The 21520-nt window shown below is 39.3% G+C and overlaps 1 protein-coding gene across 1 annotated transcript in view; it reads left to right on the forward strand.

Annotated features, from left to right (window-relative positions):
* LOC140210688 (calcium-transporting ATPase type 2C member 2-like) overlaps positions 1–21520 on the forward strand; it is a 68945-nt gene that overhangs the window by 31014 nt on the left and 16411 nt on the right. The window contains exons 9-20 of the mRNA XM_072279878.1: positions 1334–1402; positions 2007–2082; positions 4952–5018; positions 6685–6809; positions 7176–7273; positions 12073–12174; positions 13382–13471; positions 14888–14989; positions 15081–15237; positions 17601–17771; positions 20568–20665; positions 21348–21398. Coding sequence (XP_072135979.1) covers positions 1334–1402; positions 2007–2082; positions 4952–5018; positions 6685–6809; positions 7176–7273; positions 12073–12174; positions 13382–13471; positions 14888–14989; positions 15081–15237; positions 17601–17771; positions 20568–20665; positions 21348–21398 — 1206 coding nt within the window. The remainder of the gene's footprint in view (positions 1–1333; positions 1403–2006; positions 2083–4951; positions 5019–6684; positions 6810–7175; positions 7274–12072; positions 12175–13381; positions 13472–14887; positions 14990–15080; positions 15238–17600; positions 17772–20567; positions 20666–21347; positions 21399–21520) is intronic.

The following is a 21520-nucleotide window of genomic DNA, read 5'->3' on the forward strand; positions in this document are numbered from 1 at the left end:
TGCAGAATATACATTTAATGCACCTTTCTTAGGCTGCATGGAGGAATGGACCATAAGAGTAAGTCATAACACTGTTAATGTTAAATTCCGAGAAGCCTTTAAACCACAGGAATATTCAATGATAGAGTTTAGTATTTTTGCTCCTCCTAATAAAGATCTCCCTTGATAAGCTTGGTATAAAGTATATGAGCCAAATGCCAAACATACAGATGGATTAACTTTGTTCTTTTGCATTGGTTTCAGTAACATTCATGTTCAATAATATCAGATATTTTAGGATCCATGTATTTTATTCCATATTTCCAGTAAATTAATTTACTTATTTCAGGTAATCATTGTGCATTCTTGCTTCCTACAGGCCACCACTCACAGTTTTCCAATTTTGTCATTGAATTGTTCTGCCTTTATTACTGACCTTGCTTTCTGCTCTGAATTTGGCCCTACCATCATCACCAGCCACTTTCTGTGTATCTCTAATTCCAGTTCTGATGAAGGGTCTGCCATCTGAAGCATTAAACTTGCTTCTGTTTCCACGGATGCTGCCTGACCTGCTGAGTATTTATAACATTTTCTGATCATATTTATCACTGAAAGTTCTGTAGATAAATAACTGAATGACTCAGAGACTTTAGTTACATAAACTGGATTTTTCTGTCAGAACAAAAATTTCAAACATTTATTTTTATCTTTTGGCTTTCTTTTATCCATACCTTTACAACTACTTTCATAATCGTAGTGGTTTATTGATTTGTTTCAAGACAAGAGAATGCAGATGTTGGAATCTGGAATAGCAAATAATCTGTTTGAGGAATTTATCAGGTTGATCAGCATCTGTGGGAGGAGAGGGAACAGAATTATTGATGTTTTGAGTCAATTCTGCATCAGAACTGAGAGTGAAATTGGGAGTTGGCCAGTACGAAAAGGGGAAGGTGAGTGGTGAGACCAGAATCCGAGGACAATTGAGGGGTGAAAGAATACAAGCAGGGTGTGCCAGGTAGGACATGGAAGACTGCAGCAGGTGAATGGCAGATGGAGACAGACAAAGGGAGAGAATGAGTGAGACATGCATGATTGACATATTACTCATTACTTTATGCCAAACTTACCATGGGAGACCCTTACTATATTCCTAACCAGTGAAGGTGTGTATTTATAAAATATACATGTATACACATACTTTTAAGCATCTTTTAACGTACCAGATTTGAAGGCAAAGAAGAAAAAAACTGTTAGAATCAATGTTATGGTTGACCTATATCGATGAATTCTGTGGTAAATCAATATATACTGTATGGCTCTATATATATTTATTTGTTACTTGCATTGTATCCAGGGCATTGTGATTGCAACTGGTGAAAATTCTGAGTTTGGAGAAGTTTTCAAAATGATGCAAACTGAGGAGGTATGTGTTTGCTAGCTTGTTATTCAACACTTCTGCTTTTAGTTATTTTTGTTTATATTTGTCCAGTGTATGTTGATCCTAATGTTTACCCCTCACCCTAGAGCACATTGCCCAAAGCTTGCTGCCCTCTGCCTGTGGGTAGTGCTCTTTATTCTAGTGTGACCCTGGGCACAATATTCAGCTGGGGACAAAACGTGGCAGTGGACAGTCATGGAACTTTCGCAATACAGACAGTCCACTGCATTCAGAATGGCTTTTGTCAGACTGTGCCTTTCTCAAAGATGTTAATGATTGTTATTGAATGTCCCAAGTGTGATTTCACCAACTGCTTGTATGGTTGTAATATGATGTCCCAATTCTTGTGCCCAATACCTGGGCTACTGAAGGAACACATGCCAAACACCTCCTTCAGCATCCTCTCTAACTATGTCGCAACTTCCAGAGAGACAACTATGTACTTGTACTTGTAAGTTGCACTTTTCTCCAGGGACCTGCCATTATACTGTCAGAGAATAAAGTAATGTGAAGAATTTGAAATAGCGAACAGTGGAAGTGTATATACTTTTAATCTGTGAATTATTATTTTTTTTCTCTTCTTGACTAGTCGCCAAAAACCCCTTTACAAAGAAGCATGGATAAGCTAGGGAAGCAATTATCACTGTTTTCATTTATAATAATCGGTAAGTTGAATGAAGTAAATTTAAAGCCTTAATTTTACTTCTGTCTCATAAATAATATTTCTGAGATCTTTTTAAAAGGAGTAGCAGCTTCTCAGAGTTAAACACTAATAGCATTATTCAGTAATACAGATTTCTAGTATCTTAATATCTCAACCTTAACTCAGGGCAAGTAAAGAGAAGGGTTCAACCATGAATGTTGATTTCACAACTGAGCAGACGTTGACTTAGACTATAAGACCATAAGATGTAAGGGCAGAATTGGCCCTGTCAGCCCATGGAGTCTGCTCCACCATTCCATCATGGCTGATATATTATCCCTCTCAAACCTATTCTCCTGTCTTCTCCCTGTGGTCTTTGATGCTCTTACTAATTAGAACTATCAACCTCTGCCTTAAATATATCCAGTGACTTGGCCTCCACAGCCATCTGAGGCAATAAATTGCACTAATTCACCACCCCCTGGCTAAAGAAATGCTTCCTCATCTCTATTCTAAAGGGTTGTCCTTCTATCCTGAGGGTGTGCCCTCTGGTAGTAGACTCCCCCACGACAGGAGACATCCTCTCCATGTCCAGTCTGTCAAGGCCTTTTTGTCTGGGGTTTCAATAAGATCCCCCTCATACTTCTAAACTCCAGTGAATAGCCACACCCCAAAGTGCTAATTGTTGCCTGAAGCACAGCAACATACAAGAGAAAAAATTAAAGCATGAAATGGGAGATTGTCTTGTGCAGCAGATTGCCCAGAGCAATCAAGTGAAAGTTCTAAGCGGACTTAAATCACACTTTTACAATATAAATAGAACAGTGTAGCATAGGAATAGGCTCTTCAACCTACACTGTGCCAACTATGATGCCACATGAAACTCGTGTCACCCGTTTGCACATAATTTGTACCTCTGCCTTCCCTACAAGTTCATATGCCTGTCTAAATGCCTCTTAAATGTCACTAGTGGATCTGCTTTCATCTTCCCCACCGCCCCCTACCACCAATATGTTCCAAGCACATACCAGTCTGTTTTATTTTAAACCAATGCTTAGCCTACATACCTCCTTTATATTTTCCCCCCTTTCTTAATGCTGTACCCTTTAGTATTTAACATTCCACTCTGAGGAAAAAGAGTCTGACTGTATACTTTCTCATAGATGTATAAACTTTGATCAAATCACCCCTCAGGCTCTGATACTCCAAAGAAAGCAACCCAAGCCTGTCCAACGTTTCCTTGATGCTAATGCTCTCTAATCCAGGCAACATCCTGGTGAACCTCTTCTGTACCCACACCAAATCGTTCACATTCTTCTTCTGGTGCAACCAGAATTATACAACCAAAGTTTAATACAGTTGCAACATGACTTGATTTGTACACTCAGTGCTCTAACTGATGAAGGCAAGCATGCTGAATGCCTTTTCTGTCATCTTATTTATTTTATTTTCACCTTCAGGGAGCTATGGACATGTACCTCTAAGATCCCTTTGTACATCAGTTCTCATTCTACTCACTGTATAATTTATTCTAACATTTCACCTCTCAAATTAAAACTCCTCGGGTTACAGACCCCTTTCCCTATAATCATCTTGAAACCAATATGTTATAATCAAGACAATGGTTGCATGTGATCGTGCTTCCCCGATGACATTGTTGATACGCTTCGCCACAAGTCGACAAACTTAAATTTCTGCATTTCTCTCCCTCAAGCCCAAGATTATTGCACACACCTTAGAATCTTGCACACATCTTAGAAGATTTGGAATTTCACAGCCCACTCTGTACCAATGTACCTAAACAACATAATTTCTCTTTTTGTTCTATCTTATTGCACTGACTACATGCCAACATTTTAATCTGCTGCACAAGACAATCTCCCATTTCATGCTTTAATTTTTTTTCTTGTATTTTTCTCGTGCTTCAGGCAACAGTTACCACTTTGGGGTGTGGCTATTCATTATCCATTGGGTAAATGAGTTCATTCAAAATTTAAAGTTAATGATTGGCTTTAGCCAACCTGTAGTGACAATCACTGCCCTAAGAGACTGTAAGATATTACAATGCATATTTCAACAAATTATGTATATTTTTCAATCACTGTTTTATGGGTGAATTTGCAAGGTAAATTGTGCTACGGTAATTAACTTGTGCCTATCATTGTAATGTCTGCAATAAGTTTGGTAATACATAATTTTAATATAGAATGGAATTTTATTGTCATTGCTCAAGGCAACAAGACTATGATGTTACTCTAGTCCATGCAAAAACAGTTATTTACAATGCAAGCAATAAGGCTTCATTTTAAAAATATAAATATTTAATTAATACCACTCCATGACACTCAAAGGCCATTGGCAAGCCAGGGTGTAGCATTATTCAGCTGCACAACAGCCCTTGAGAAGCTGTTTTTCAGTCTTACTGTCTTGGCTAAGATGTTCCTGTGTCTCCTGTGTCTCCTACCAGAGTGCAGGAGGTTGAACAGATAGTGCTCGAGATGGAATGTGTCTTTAACGATGTTACAAGCGCACCGTAGGCATTGAGAGTTGTATCTTCACATCTTTTGGAGGTCTCTTTACAGAAGTTAGAGCATACAGTTAGAAAAGCATATAGAGGCAATCAAGATAAAATTAAGCACTTTTGAAACTTCATTGCCAAGAAGTTATCCACAGCTATTAGTGCTAACTGTGCTAAAACATGTTATCAGCATGTACACCACTTCCATTGAATTCAGTGAGGTAAATGAAGATGGTGTTCCTTGCATTCCATTGCTGTAACTTCTCTTTCATTGATTTCACAGTAATAGTGAGTGGAGCAATCACTGTAAAATAGAAGTCTTAAGTAATAATATTAACATGTTTAAATATGGCTCTAAAATTGTCTCCTTCAGGTTTAATGATGCTGATTGGTTGGTTACAAGGAAAGCATCTCCTTGGCATGTTCACTATAGGAGTTAGGTAAGAACATAAACGTGTTGCTTATGAGCGTAATGGACTACAAATATCTATGGCTGTTACTCTGCATTGTATGATGCAAAATTCGTCCTGCACCAGGAAAAGCTCATAAAATTGGTGATCTACAGAGGACCAAAGTATATCTTAAGCATGGACTGCTTGCATTACTCTATGCAAAATGGAGGCTTTGTGTGCATTATTTTCAGCTTTGTACCTTTGTGGCCACAAAGAACTTTTGTTCATTCACTCCCCAGTGAATTATGGTAGATCTTGGGTTGTGGTGGCAGTAGGGTGATGTGAAGAAGGGCCCAGGTTATGGGAGGGCTGAAGGTTTAGGAGGCAAGAGGAATTGAAAACTTGGCCAAAGGCGCAATAGGCTGTGTAGCATTTTGGACTTCAATCAGAGACCCATATTGTTGCACAGGATCTGGAGTGCTTCAGGGTCTAGTTCCAGGACGGTGTTTTGGTAGAGGTGTGCAAAATGATATGAGGTATAGATGAAGTGGATAGTCAGTGGAATTTTCACAGCTTGTAATGATTAACATGAGAGCATAATTATAAGGTGATTGGAGAAAAGTATAGGGAGAGTGCCAGAGGTAGCAGTTCTTTACAGAGTGCAACATGGAGGCCACAAGCCCCATAACAGTGCGTTCCACAGTAAGTGCATGAAACACACTGTCAAGGGTGATGGCAGAGACAGATACATTAGGGACACTTAAGAAAGTCTTAGGAAGATACATGGATGAAATGCAGGGGGTTAGACTGATCTTGGAGTAAATTTAAAAAGTTGGCACAATGTTGTGAACTGAAGGGCCTGTGCTGTGCTGTAATGTTCTGTATCCCTACCAATATGCACCACCTTGCAATTCTCCACATGAAACTTCATCTACCCATGCTACCACCCAATTGCAATCTACTTGGGCGCCACGACAGCATAGCAGTTAGCGCAACACTATTACAGCTCAGGGCGTTGCAGAGTTCAGAGTTCAATTCCGGCACTATTCTGTAAGAAGTCTCTGTACTCCCCGTAGAATACGTGGGTTTCCCCCGGGTACTCTGGTTTCCTCCCACAATCCAAAGATGTACCAGGTAGGTTAATTGGTCATTGTAAATTGTCCCATGATTAGGTTAGGGTTGCTACGGTGATGTGGCTTGAAGGGCTGAAAGGGTGGAAGGGCCTAGTCCATTCTATTTCATTAAATAATTTATTTTTTAAATTATTCTTTTTCCAATTTACAATGTCAAGTTCTACTATATGTTGTCCTCAAATTTGTGGCATGCAATCGCAGGTTGTTGATAATGAATTTAAAAAAAAAAAAGTATATCAGTGGTCCTAATACTGATCCCTACTGGCGACAGATCACTTTACTCTGGTCAGAAAGAGAACCACGTACCGTGATCCTCTGTTGTCTGAAACTTAGCCATATTATTAATGTCCCTTTTGTGTAATGTGCTTCAAATTTGTTGATAAGCCAATCATAAACCCTTTTAAAATTGTCCAACATCTTCTGTGGTTACCATATCTGATTGCAATTCAGTGTCCCCTGCACCCCCCCCCCCCCAACTTACCTCCTCCATCCCCAAGTCCTGTTGTCACAGAGGTTGCAGACATTCTGAGCTGGAATAGTATCAGCCCTGAATGTAACATGGTTTCTTGTCTCTTTGGTAGCCTGGCGGTTGCAGCTATTCCAGAAGGCCTCCCAATTGTTGTCACGGTAACATTAGCACTAGGTGTGATCAGAATGTCAAAAAAAAGAGTCATAATAAAGAAACTTCCCGTGGTAGAGACGCTGGGTAAGTCAACAATTTATTTTGTTAACTTTAACTAATTAAATTTAATATTGTAATTTATTTTAGCGGTTGAATCATTTGATTTTTGTTATTTGCATTTAAAATAAAAGACATGCAGAGAGTTTACTGAATGCAGCTGAGTCAATTTGTTAAAATATACACTATGTTTATCAAGATATGTATAATTCTGTACACTTACATTCATTTTACCATGTACAAACTTCTCCATCTGTGAAAGAACTCTGAATTGCCAAGGCACCAGAAATACTCCGTCTTAGTAACTTAATTTCTGAATTAATCCTCGAGTATTGAGGTAATTGAGTACTGATTCTAATACAGGTAATTAATAATCATGCTTTTAAATTATAGGTTGTTGTAATGTCATTTGTTCCGATAAGACGGGCACCCTTACAGCTAATCAGATGACTGCAACGCGGTTACTTACGTCAGATGGCATACAGGCAGAGGTTGGTATTAAAGCACCTTGACATTAAACCATGAAGGAAGTTATAACCTTTATCAATAGAAGAAAACAGGTTGTGGAAAATACTCCAATTCTTACTGGCCTTGTACCTGATAGATACTGTATGTTTGCTCAGTTTGAGGCAGCCAACAGAACTTCTAAACTTTGCTGTGAACAGCAAGAAATGGCTTTAACTATTCATTGTGTACACAACTGTCCACAGATTCATTACTCCAGATATCCATTTCTCAGTTAAAGAAATGTTTTCTGTAAGGAATAAAAACCAGAGGTCATATAATCTTTTATTCCAGCTCTGGCATTCCATACGATCTCAGGTGATTTTTTGCCCTGTTGTCACCTCGCCTTCACTAATCAATATCTCTTGATTTCTTCACTGTCTAAAAGTCTATCAATCTCTCCTGAATATACTTTGTGAATTGAGCCTCTGCAGAACTTTTACATAGCGAATTTCAAACATTCATCATCCACTAGGGGAAGTAATTTCTTCTCATCATTGACCAGACTGGCTAACTAACTACTTTTAGAATGTGACCCTTGGTTCTAAAAATTCCAGCCAACAGAAGTCATTCCCACATTTAGCATGTTAAGCACCGTAAGAGTGTTGAATTTAAAAAGAAAAAAAAAGACAAGACACTTGAGAGCATCTGCGGAAAGAGAAACAGAGTTAATGTTGTTTCCCAGAAGAATGTTATAATGTGAGCCTATAGAGGTGGGATGCAGAGGTTTTTCTGATTGTTCTCTCTGCAGAACCTACTCCCTCCTTGGCATTGGGAGAGGGCTGCAAAGAAAAGAGTCATCAGAGCAGTGATAGAGGTTGCTGAGTGAGCCTCCAGATGGCTATGGATCAACAGGCATGACCCGTAGACCAATGCTGCCTGGACACAAGCCAGGGCCTGATCAACTCTGGCTGGGTCACCTGGGCAAGAGTATCTGATGTTGAAAGTCCCAAAACTACCCAATGACCCCAGGATACCTCACTAATGATGAGTCCCTGCGCATCCTAGGATGTATTTTAGCATCATGTTTCAATGAAATCATGTCTCATTCTTCTGAATAAGTAAGAAGAATGGGCGTAAGCAATCTAATCTGCCCTTGCAAGACAATTATCCCACCTTAACAACTGATCTGTTGAACTTTCGTTTTGCTCCCCCTATTGCAAATATAATATTTTTCAGCTAGTGAGACCAAACCTCTTCACAATATTCAAGAGCTCCAAATAATAGGGTGACATGCTAGCGTAGTGGTGAGCACAATGCTTTGCATTTCAGGCAACCTGGGTTCAATTCCCGCCACTGCCTGTAAGGAGTGTGTACGTTACCCCCATGAGCACATGGATTTCCCCTGGGTGGTCCAGTTTTCTGACAACCAGTTTGTAGATTAATTAGTCTGTGTCAATTGTCTGGCTCAAAGGGTCGGAAGGGCCTTCTTTGCGCTGTATTTCAATAAAATAAAAATAATTGCATTCCTACTCCTGAATCTGTAGTGGGTGGTTATCTTCAAACCACCAGACATTAGAATTCTCACTAAATCACATAGGTCTCTAAGTAGAGAGTAGAGACACATGCCTTGTGTCAATACTCAGCATTTTGGATGTGGATTATTAGTATTGCCATTATCCTTTAGCATACTTTCTGTTCAGTCATGCCCGTTAGGCCACTGGTGTTTAGGGCAGCAATGAAGGTCCTCCATCTCTGGTGGTGTTCAGGACTTACTTCAACATGTCAGTAACTTCCTCTTGGTTTTCACTACTGTCAGTCATGCAAGACCCCAGTCAAAACTCAGGAATACCATCGCAATCAGATGTAGGAGGAGTCTTCTTTGCTGTTTGCATAACAGTTTTGTTTTGACCAGTCAGGGTTGTTGACCCTGAGCTGGACCCCCGAACGTGGAGGACCAGTTGACCACCTTTAGTCTGGCTTGTACTCTCTGACCCCTGCCAAGAGCCAGATCATAAAGCCCTGACTCCAGCCAACATATCTCTCTGGGTCATTGGGGCATGCAAGCCTCCGAACTTGCCCCATATCTCAGAAAGTAAGTGTTGTCATTGGAGAGAGTCTAGAGGAGGTTCATGAGGATGATTCTGGGAATGAAAGGGAACGTATGAGGAGCATTTGGCAGCTTTGGGCCTCACTGGAATTCAGAAGAATGTGGTGGGATGTTATTGAAACCGAATGTTGAAAGGACTTGATAGGGTGGATGTGGAGAGGATGTTTCCTATGGTGGGGGTGACCAGAACTAGAGGGCACAGCCTCAAAATTGAGGGGCGACCCTTTGGAATAGAGGTAAAGAGTATTTGGTTTTAGCCAGAGAGTAGTAAACCTATGGAATTCTCTGCCACAGACTGCGGTGGAGGCCAAGTCCATGCATATATTTAAGGCTGAAGTTGATTGTTTCCTTATTGGTCAGGGCCTCAAAGGATATGGCGAGAAAGCAGGTGTATGGGGTTGAGCGGGATCTGGGATCAGCCATGATGGAATAGTGGAAAAGACTCGATGGGCTGAATGGCCTAATTTTGTTCCAAAGTCTTGTCTTGTGGTCTTAAACCCACTGACAAGGTAGTGGTCCTCTTGAAGGTCTTTAGCATAGTAAGTACTACAAACAACAGATGGATTCCAGGCATGAGAATGAAGCATGGGAGAATGGGGGGAGATCTTATAAGGGTATTCAAATTTATAAGGGGTGTGGATAAGCTGAATGCCTGCAAGTTTTCCACTCAGGTTGGGTGAGAGTAGCACTGGAGGTCATACGTTTGCAATGAAAGGTGAAATATTTAAGGGGATTCTGATGGGGGAATGACTTAACTTAGAGTGTGGTGCAATTGTAAAATGAGCTGCCAGCAGAAATGATAGAGATGGATTCAATTGTAACACTTAAGAGAAATTTGGCCAGGTGCATAGATGGGAGGGGTATGGAGGCTGTGGTCCAAATGCAGGTAGATGGGACTGAGTAAAAAAACCAGGCTGACATGAAGTAGATGGGCTGAAGGGCCTGTTTCTGAGCTGTAGTGCTCTGTGAATCTACAACTGTATGAAAATCACATTTGAAATGGTGCCTTTAACTTGAAAGTCAAAATGTTAGCTGTTTGTTCAACATCACAGACCCTTAGAGAATGTCTCTTTAGAGTAGAATGCAGAGGTGCAATCTGCACAAGAGCAGGCTATTACGAACACCAAGTTTAATATTTTAATTTTAACTGCATAGATAATATATGGGGATGACAAAAGTTACCACTGGTTGTATCAAAAAATAAGCACCAAGTGCAACGTGTCTCACGAAATGTTAGATTAAAGATCTAATCTTCAAAGATCAGATTTGTCACATGCACATTGAAACGAAGAGTGAAATGTGACTGTGTCATATCAAATCAACAAGGATTGTGCTGTGCAGCTCACAATTGTCAGCACGTTTCTAGTGCCAACAAACCATGCCCACAATTCACTAGCCCTAACAGTATGTCTTTGGAATGTGGGAGAAAACCAGAAAGCCCACCTGGTCACGGAGAGAACAGACAAAATCCTTGCTGTTAGCAGCGGGACTTGAAAGTTGATTTTACAGATGCCATAAAGTGTTGGGTTAACTGTGATGCTATCCTGCCACCTCTTTTGCCATGCCACTAGTAATGGTACACAGCAACATAACAACAGGCTCAGAGTTAGCAGGAATAGTCAACTAAAAGTGAGAAAAAGATGATATTTTGAAACCATGAGAAGTGATATTTGGCTTCAACAATACTTGTGTTAAAAGATTAGCAAACATTAAGATGGTGATAGCTAATATTACTTTAATGTTGTTTACATCATATGTTGACGTAAACAGTTTTAATGATGACAAAAGTACACTTGGTGGCCACTTTATTAAGTATACTTGTTCACTAAAGCAAATATCCAGTCAGCCAATTATGTGGTAGCAATTCAACGCATGAAAGCATGCACACATGGTCAAGAGGTTCAGTTTTTGTTCAGTCCAAACATCAGAGGGAAGAAATGTGATCTGAGTGACTTTGACTGTGGAATGATTGTTGGTGTTAGACAGGCTGGTTTGAGTACCTTGGAGACTGCTGATCTTCTGGGATTTTCAAACACAATAGTCCCTAGAGCAGGGGTTCCCATCCTTCATGCCATAGACCAATACCATTTAAGTAAGGGGTTGTTGGAAACCCCTGCTCGCGAGTTTACAGAGAATAGTGTGAAAAATAGAAATCAACTGGTCAGTGACAATCTGTGGGTGAAAATAGCTTGTTAATAAGAGAGGTCAGAGGAGAATAAACAAACAAGTTCAAATTGACTGGAAGACAACCGTAACTCAAATAACTACACATTACAACAGTGGTGTGCAGAAGAGCATCTCTGAAAGTACAACACGTTGAATCTTGAAGTGGATGGGCTACAACAGCAGGAGACCACAAACATACACGCAGTAGTCTCCTTATTATGTAGAGGAGGTACCGAATAAAGTGACTACTGAAGGTATATATGTATTTTACCCCAAAGAAAGTCTATTTCAAATCATTATAATTAAAATAACAAGTGTTTCGAGGCAGTTGTTTGACATCATTATTATTCTTACAAATATGTATAATGATCAGAGTACAATTTGAAATACAAATAACTGGAATTGTACTTCTAATGAAAATATATAATATCAAGCTACCTAAAGAGTCTCAGAGCAGAAAGAATCTTGGCTAGATGCTCTAAAGTCAAGTATTCCCGAGTAAAGGCTGACTGATATGTTACCTTGTGCGTTGTGAAATTTTTAAGCATTTCTTTCTTTTATTTGCTATAGGTAACAGGTACAGGATATAATGGAAAGGGGAATGTGCACTTATTACCTACTGGAGAAGTCGTAAAGGCATTTTCCAATGTGTCTATAGGAAAACTGGTTGAAGTAAGTTGCTTAAAATGCTCTATTTGGTTGTCTCTATTACTAAGGTGCAAGACTGAACTTTGTTGTCCATGCCAAGCTGTCAGTGTTGGCAGAGGTGCCAAGTATGGAATTAATGTGCTAAAAAGATTCCCACAGATTTTCAGGAAACATCTATAGAGAGGACTAAACAATCATGTTTTTGGCTGAGACCCTTCATCAGGACTCATCGGTCATGATGAAGGGACTCAGCCTGAAATGTTGACTCCATCTTCCTCTCTGTAGATACTGCCTGACCTGCTGAGTTCCTCCAGCATTGTGTGTGTGTGTGTGTGTATGTGTGTGTGTGTGTCTGAACTTGCAGCATCTGCAAAATCTCCTGTATTTATGTTCCATGTGAAGTTCTCTCTGAAAGTTAGATCTAGCATCCAGTGTTGTCCCAGAGTGTAATGCAATCTATCGGGACCCAAAATTATGAGTAGGGCTAACAGTGAGTGAGTGCAGAGAGGCAGCGTTTTCATCTATGTACTGATGGAAGTGAACACTTCTCCAACCAAAATTGTTTGTGTTCTGTAAACTATAATGAAGGAAAAAAAAGTTTTATGATTTAATTAAGGGCTGGTTCTGAGACCATTATATTGAGGGATCTGTGGCGTTCACACAGTATAGTGACATAAATGCTTCTCAGTGTCACCTGATCTGAATTGATTTTGATGAAGAATAGCAGTAAAATAGGGGTTTCAGCAGGACAGCTTAAAATCCACCCTCTCAGTATCTGAGAGACGTAGAGCACAGAAAAAGGCCCATTGACCCAGCAAGTGCATGCTGACAAGGAAGCATCCATTTACATTAATCCTTCATCAGTCCCATTTTATTCTCCCCACACTCACAACAAATCCTTACCTCCCCACCCCCACCCCCACCTTCCTGCTGCAAGATTCTATCACTTCTCAGCACATATGGGGCAATTTATAGCGGCAAGTTAACCTGCCAGCCTGTAATTCTTTGGGATATGAGCAGAATCTGATCACCTAGAGAAAACCCTTGCAAAGCAAGAATGGGTAAGCTTCGCACAGACAACATCTGGGTCACTGGACCTGTAAAGGATTTGCTCTTCGAGCTGCCCTATACTGAGTGCATGTGCTACTACATTTACAGTCAAATAAGGTGTATTATTTCAACATGTTTTAACATTAGTACCTAACCTGTGCTGAACACTTGTTTGTCATAGGCTGGATGTTTATGCAACAATGCTGCAATTACCAAAGATTCCTTGATAGGACAACCAACAGAAGGAGCTTTAATTGCACTTGCAATGAAGGTAAAGCTGAAGCAATTTTAATTTTAATGTCTCATCCGAGACAAGTTTTCAACTCCACGTCAGAAAGTGCACCTGCATAATCGGCATATCTTGAAAGATCAGAACCTTGATAGGTGAAGGACACAGCTGTTTGCCAAGACTTAAGTGGTTTACAATCACTATCTTGATGTGAACTCCGCTGAACAGCAGAACACCACGTGCACGGGCAAATGGCCACAGAGTTGGTTGATTTAACCCAACTGGAAAAGTAAATTTGCAATAGCTAAATAGTACTGAATCAGAATTGGAATCAGATTTATTAACACTGACATATGTCATGAAATCCATTGTTTGTGGCAATATTACAATGCAATACATTTAAAAATTTACTATAAGTTACGTTAAGAAATATATAAAGAAATTAATTTTAAAAAAAAAAGCAAAATAGTGAGGTAGGGTTCCCGGACCATTCAGAAACCTGATAACAGAGCTGTTCCAAAAGCACTGAGTGGGCATCCTTAGTTCTCTGTACCTCCTCCCTGATGGTAGTCATGAGAAGAAGGAATGTCCTGGATGGAGAAGTTCCTTAACGATGGATACAGCTGTCTTGAGTTACCACCTTTTGAAGATGTCCTTGTTAGTGGGAGTCGTCTTCCTGTGATTTAGCTGGCTGAGTCTGCATCCCTGTACAGCTTTATTCGATTCTGCACATCGGAGGGAGGTGAGAAAGTGGTGGAATTGGGTAACCAATCAGCTGTCCGTCACTAATAAGGAGGTAGTTTGCAACGTTTATCAGCAAGTTGGATTCAAGGTTACTGATGATGAAAAGCTTGGTGGAAGTATGGACTATGAGGAGGATGCATGGGGGCTATGGAGAGATTGGGTAAGGCAAGGACAAGACAGATAATGTGAAACATGATGTGGAAATATATAATATCATTCACTTTGGTAGAAAAAAATGGGTGGAACATTTCTTTAAATAGTAACTGATTGAAAGGTATTGAGAGGAACACAGGTCAGTTCAAGTTAATAAGTCAACTCTTGGCTTCCACCTCCAAATTCTTGATGTAGCCCAATTTAAAGTCATAAGCAGACTTGGAAATGGTATCCGAGACCCAGTCACTGATCCCTGTGGTTTCCTATTAGTTACTGCCAAAAATTCCTTCACTGTTTTGCCTTTTGGAGATTTTTCAACCTAGGCCAATGTATTACCCCCATTAATATGCTCTTTAATTTGCACACTGACTTTTGTGTGGAAAATCCATGTACTATACTTCACATCGTAAATGTTTCCAAGCATACTCATGGATGGTTTTTTTTTTGCTTATTTTTGTTTTGAGTGACATTTTCACTCAGTATAAATCTGAAAGAAAATTGCTTCACAATCATTGAAGAATCTTGATTTTAAAGTAAAATATTTTGCATTTTACATTAAAGATGGACCTTGATCAGGCTGGGCAGAGTTATACAAGGAAGAAGGAATATCCGTTTAGTTCAGAAAAGAAATGGATGGCTGTTAAATGTGTCCACAGAAATCAGGTAGGAGCTATCTTGGTGCTGAAATTCTAATATGTATGCTGTTTTAAAACACGTCTAAGTCAGCGCTAACCGTTTATTATGTGCTTTAAAGGAAAATGAAGAATTGTTCTTCATGAAAGGTGCATATGAGGCAGTTATTCAGTATTGTACCGATTATAACCTTGGTGGCACGTCAATACCACTCACACCACAACAGTGTGCTACATACCTTCAACAACAAGCAAAGCTGGGAGCTGAGGGCCTTCGTGGTAAGATCTTGAATTTTGCCAAATCTTCTAATCCAACGTGTGTAATTTTATATTTTAAATTCTATTGCATTGTGTATCATGATGTAGTGCAGGTGTCAAATGTAAATTTCTGCTCTGTTTTTCTATACTATGTTATTGTAATGTTGTTATCTATATTCTAACTTAGTGCAAAACTGTTAAATATATTTTCATCTATGTTCTGCCAAGATTAAAGGTAAATCTTATTCTAAAAATGGGATGGTTTGAACCATAGTAGAGATTATATAACAGTACATCTGGGACAGGAATCAAACCCACTTCATCTCCATTCAAATTGTAATGTAGTCAAAACAGCACAAGGTGATCACGAATCATTGCAGCCAGCATTCCCTCTATTTTTTTTTATATATAGCTGCACAGACCAACCGTTGCTCTAAGCACAAAATTTTTACATGCTAACAAACTGCTTAGCACTACTGGCAGTTTATTAACAATGAGCTACTGACTTCCATTGTGGCTTTATTGTTACAATTTGTAACAGGCCTGTAAGCTGAAAAACTGACAATACAAATACCTTGAAGCTCTGAAATGTTTTCATGTAAAAGTTGTGGTATGTTTATTGTTTAGAAAACGTATAGATTATATTGAAAGTTTAAAAAAATATACTATCAGTATGCATACACGTCACCAACCCTGAGATTCCTTTTCCAGCAAATCAATAGAACAGTAACTGTAACCAGGATCATTGAACAACAAACTGTGCAAATGCAAATATAAATAAATAGCAAGATAGAGCATGAAATAACAAGATAAAGAGTCCTCATTGTGAGATCATCGTTGTGGGAACATCAGAAATAGAATAAGTATAGTTATCCTCTTTTGCTCAAGAGCCTGTTGGCTGAGGACTAGAAACTGTTCTTGAACCTGGTGGTCTGAGTCCTGAGACCCCTGTACCTTCCACCTGATGGCAGCAGCGAGAAAAGAGCATGACCTGGGTGGTGTGGATCTTTGATGATGGATGTTGCTTTTCTATGACAACATTTCATCTAGATGTGCTCTATGGTTGGGAAGGCTTTACCCATGATGTACTGGGCTGAATCCATGACCTTTTGCAGCATTTTCCACTCAAAGGCATTGGCATTCCCATACCAGGCAATACTGCAGCCAGTCAATGCACTTCCCACACACATTGATAGAAGTTGGTCAAGTATATTCAATAACATAATTAATTACAGGGTGCTTCACAGTTGTATTAATCCAGATTTCAAAATTATATTAACATTATAAAAGGAAATTCTAGCTGCGTATCAACAAAAACTATGCGTGCAGGGGTACTTCAGCTACTGGGTGGCTGCATAGCCACACAGCTTAGAGGAAACAGTGGTTACAGTGGACTAGTTCATTATTTAAAAAATTATATTGAGACAGACGACCTCCATTTTAAGCAATTATCCTTAATTTATCTCAGAAGACCTAAATGGTGGATGAATGTGAAGGATTGAATCCATGAGGTTTGTGAATAAGACAAAGCTGCAATGGTCCCACTCCCAAGCCCAAATACCTTGCCTTTATGTGCACCTCTTGCGACCTCTCTACTCTTGAGACCTTTAACCACCATTGGACTCACCGTTCTAACACCAAATCTTCCTCTCAAAAACCTATTTGCAAACTCTCTCTCTTCATAATCCTATGAAGGCCTCACCTCACACCTGCTGATAAGGCAGCTTGTTCACAGGATTTTCCCTTAAATGTGAGCCAGCAGTTAAATTCTGCAACAGATTTGGAAAATTGGTTTGGGTTAACGAAGACCCAGGCTAGAATACAGGCCAACTTCTTTTTCTTTTAAACAATGGATGTGTTTCAAACTTTGATTGATCATCAGTATAAACCATCCAGGGTCGGTTGTGTATGATATCAATAATTATTGATCCCAAGTCCACAGGACATAAAGATGGAAATACATGCTGTCGCATTGTATTTGGCCATTATTACCACATGTACCGAGATCCCATGAAAAGCTTGTCTTGCATACTGTTCATACAGATCATGGGCCAAATGGCCTAATTGTACCCCTACGTTTTATGATCAAATAATAACACACAGCATTGAGGTAAACAAAGTAAAACAATAACAATGTAGAATGAAGTGTAACAGCTACCGATAAAGGTCATAACAGTGTAGGTTCCGAGGTTAAGAGTCTGTCTAATCATACTAATGGACCATTTAATAGTCTTATTATTACAGTGGAGTAGAATCTGTCCTTGTGTTTTCAGGATTGTGTATCTTTTGCCCAATGATTATTTTTTGCTCCATGGTGCAGGATATATGTACATTAAAAGATCGAGACTGGTATTAATTGCCAGTTTCCTGTTTGTTCTTTCCAGTGCTTACACTAGCCTCTGGGCATGAATTAGGTGAACTTACCTTCTTGGGATTTATTGGCATTATTGACCCACCAAGAACTGGAGTCAAAGCAGCAGTTCAAATGCTCCAAAGTTCAGGAGTTGCTGTTAAGATGGTCACCGGAGACTCCATGGCAACAGCCATCTCTATAGGTACAATGAATTTTGGCATATTTTGTCCTTGAGTAACTAATTATTCTGTCTATCTTCTTTTCAAAGTTTCAAAGGTAAAGTTAATGTCAGAGAAATGTATACAATATACATCCTGAAATGTTTTTTCTTCGCAACCATCCATGAAAACAGAGGGGTGCCCCCAAAGCATGAATGACAGTTAAATGTTAGAACCCCAAAGTCCCCCCCAGCTCCCCCCCATGAGTAAACAGCAGCAGAGCAACGATCCCCCCTCCCCCACCAACAAAAAAAAAGCATTGGCACCCACCACCAAGCACTTAAGTGTCCAGCAAAGCAACAGCAAAAACACAGACTTGCAGTGCCCCAAAGACTACTTGTTCACCCGGTATTCAACATGCAAATAACTCACTGATTTACGATGTTAAAACTCTATTGCATCGCTTTTTCTGACCTCAGGTCTCTGGGCACACAGCCAGCGATGTTCCGTCTCCAATGGCACACTGATTTCCTGCCAGGACACCGACCTTAGGTCTGCCCATGTCCGGAAGGACCTGGAAATCCAAAGGCAAGCTAATCTCTTAGGCTGCATCCTTGGCATATCGAATAACAGCCAGTCATGAAACCCCGAGAGCAGGTCCCATTCCTGCAAAGAACTGAAGTCAGTGTGTAACTCCAGGTCTTCAAAAGAACCCTGAAAGGGAAAAATAGAAATATTAAAGAAGGAAATAGAGCTGTTTCTGAAGAAGCAAGCAAAGGAATTGTCGTTAGGCACCATTGTTTCCTCCTAAGCTTGTCTTTAGGTTTAATGCAGTTGTATTTAAGTGTGTGCTGCTCTAACACCTGACAGAATTCAAAGCAACAAGAAGCTTTACATTTTATACCCATTACAATTTATAAGTTTCCATGTACCATCCTGTTTTTATTGTGGCAAATAGAAAATTAAGCTAGGAGACTGAAAAGGATGAGTGGTATCACATGCTTTCTAGCAGGGATATACAATGTTGGTCCTCCACATTGTCTAGTAGCAACCAATTGTTCCATTGGTTTAGTACTGGACAATCTCTTTATGTTTATTCATGAGATGCAAGCACTGCTGAGAAGTCCAAACATTTATTGCCCATCACCAAATGCCCATGACGGAATGACAAGGACAACCTCCTTGTACCACATGATGAAAGTACATTTGAATAAGCTGGTTGAATAGTGAGTTCTGTTAAGTGGACTCAGTGATGAGAATTGAGCAACAATATTTTTTCTGAGTTGAAGGGTAAGTGACTTGGTTAGGAACCAACGGGAAGTGATTTTCCTTTTGGCTGTTTGTTCCTCCTGGTGGAAGATGCCGTTGAAGACTTGGTGATTTACTGCATTGAATTATGCCGTCATAATGACCCCATGGTGTATGAAGAGAATGTTTAGAGTGTAAGATGGGAAGGCTATCAAGATGCTTTATCCTGGATAGTGTTAAAATTCTCAAATCTTGGCTTATGTTCAAGCTCTATACCATATGCTTTTGATTTTTTTAAAAGAAGTGTAATTACTGAACTGATAGGACCTGTGGTATGGACTAGTTAATGAATGCAGATTACTTCATTTAACACAAACACAGCTGTTATCAAATTTGAAATGCTGGAAACTATCATTCAGTGTAGCCCTAATTTTGTTCTCCGTGACTGAGTAATAAACTTGCATCCAATTAACAAGTCTTTATTTTCTCCTCTGTGATGCTTTGTACACTCCTGCATGTAATGAACCATGTAGTTTCTGGATGTTCTTGGATTATACTGACACTTTTCATATAGCTTTTATGCTGCTTTAGATCATTTAAATTAGTAATAATTTTAAGTGGATATTGAGTAGAACTTGAGTTATATCATTAAAACACAAAATTATTCTTTGTGGGTTACTTAAACTGTAATAGAGCTGGGAAATTCAATAAATAACTGAATCCAATAAAGGAGAATAATCAGCATGCTAAATAGCTTTGTTTATCCTCAACCTTTCCCTATTAACAAAAAAAAAGTTTGCTCCACTTTGTGCTTGTGTTTTTAAATTTTTTTATTGTAATGGTTAAGCTGTTGAATAACATTCTCATGATCAATGAATGATATACCATATTAATTGATCTTATTTCCAAAAATAATTGTTGTTGGTGCATGGCCAAGTGGTTAAGGTGTTCGTCTAGTGATTTGAAGCTCGCTAGTTCAAGCCTTGGCCGAGGCAGCGTGTGTGTCCATGAGCAAGGCACTTAACCACACATTGCTCTGCGATGACACTGGTGCCAAGCTGTATGGGTCCTAATGCCCTTCCCTTGGACAACGTCGATGGCATGGAGAGGGGCGACTTGCAGCATGGGCAACTGCTGATCTTCCACACAACCTTGCCCAGGCCTGCGCCCTGGAAACTTTCCAAGGTGCAAATACATGGTCTCAAGAGACTAACGGATGCCTATATAAAAAAAAAATTGAGGTTTGGGGGCTAGCAGGCTTTCAGTCATATTTCTCGTTTCCCTCATAAAATCCAGTCTACTGTGACTTTGAGTTTCCTCTTGCCATTAGCCTGGACAATTTACTCTCTCTCCATAGACCCTACCTAACCTTCTGAGTATTTCCAACATTCTCTTTTATTAACTTCTGTTTTATTGGCTGGGTGTTGACATTTCTTTCTTTGTGGTGCTTCCAGATGCTTGCTTTGGAATAGTAAGTTGAAGTAAAGTAAATAATTTGAACAATGATATTTAAATGAAGTAGTCCATGATGTAAAATATAACACCAAAGTATAGCTGGAAATAATCACTTTCAACTGCATATGCTCATACAGGGAAAAGTGTAGGACTTTACAATGACGATATGGAGGTTATGTCTGGGGAGCAGTTGGATCAAACAAGTGATGAGGACCTTTCCCATTTGGTCATGAAGGTATGATGCCAACTCGAAGTTTAACTAAATTTAATTTCTTTAAGATAATTTAAAGGCATTTCCTTAGTTGTATATTCTTCTTTAATAAATATTGAAAATTTAATTAAACATGAGTTTATTTTTCAACATTACAAGTAGTCATTCAGTGTTTTAGCCTCCAGGGTTTTGGCACTGCTGCTTTAATGAATTTTAGCAGTATGGTTAAGCGTCAAAATAGTTTCGCATTACACTTCCAGCAATTTTTCCCCCTGCAAAACAAATACCCCCCCATTTCCTTCATCATGATTTCCAGTGCAGTTTCACTCATTACATTCTATCTCACCTATAAGCAGTGCAGTTGAGATCTAATTAGCACTATTAATTCAGGTCCCCTTCTGGTGCATGCAGCAATTAGTGCAAGTGTCGTACAACAGTCATGATAATCATCTGACATCTAGGTTTACATCATACAAATATGAGCTGAATCCGCAATGCCTGCTGTGCTTGTTTTCAATCGATGCGGTTACACTGGGATCTTGTCACACCCCACCGATATAATTCTCGTTTATTACACATTTTGAAATAGAACATTAAAACTGTAGAAATAGTATTTTGTGGCAATTATCTTAAAAAGTAATGTATTTGCTTTTTTCTCCTCTCTTTCCTGCATATTCCTCCCCATTCCCTCTGCTTCCACTTTCAGGTCACTATATTCTTCCGAACAAGTCCAAAACACAAGCAGAATATTGTAAAGGTATTAAACTCTTTATAATGTATATTGTAAAAATGTGTTCTTCTCTCACACTTTCTAAATGTATTGGTCAACTATCTTGAATGACACAAAACTACTGTAATGGTAAGGTAATTGAAACTGCT

This window comes from Mobula birostris, chromosome 15 (genome assembly GCF_030028105.1).
Source record: "Mobula birostris isolate sMobBir1 chromosome 15, sMobBir1.hap1, whole genome shotgun sequence".
Lineage (NCBI taxonomy): Eukaryota > Metazoa > Chordata > Chondrichthyes > Myliobatiformes > Myliobatidae > Mobula > Mobula birostris.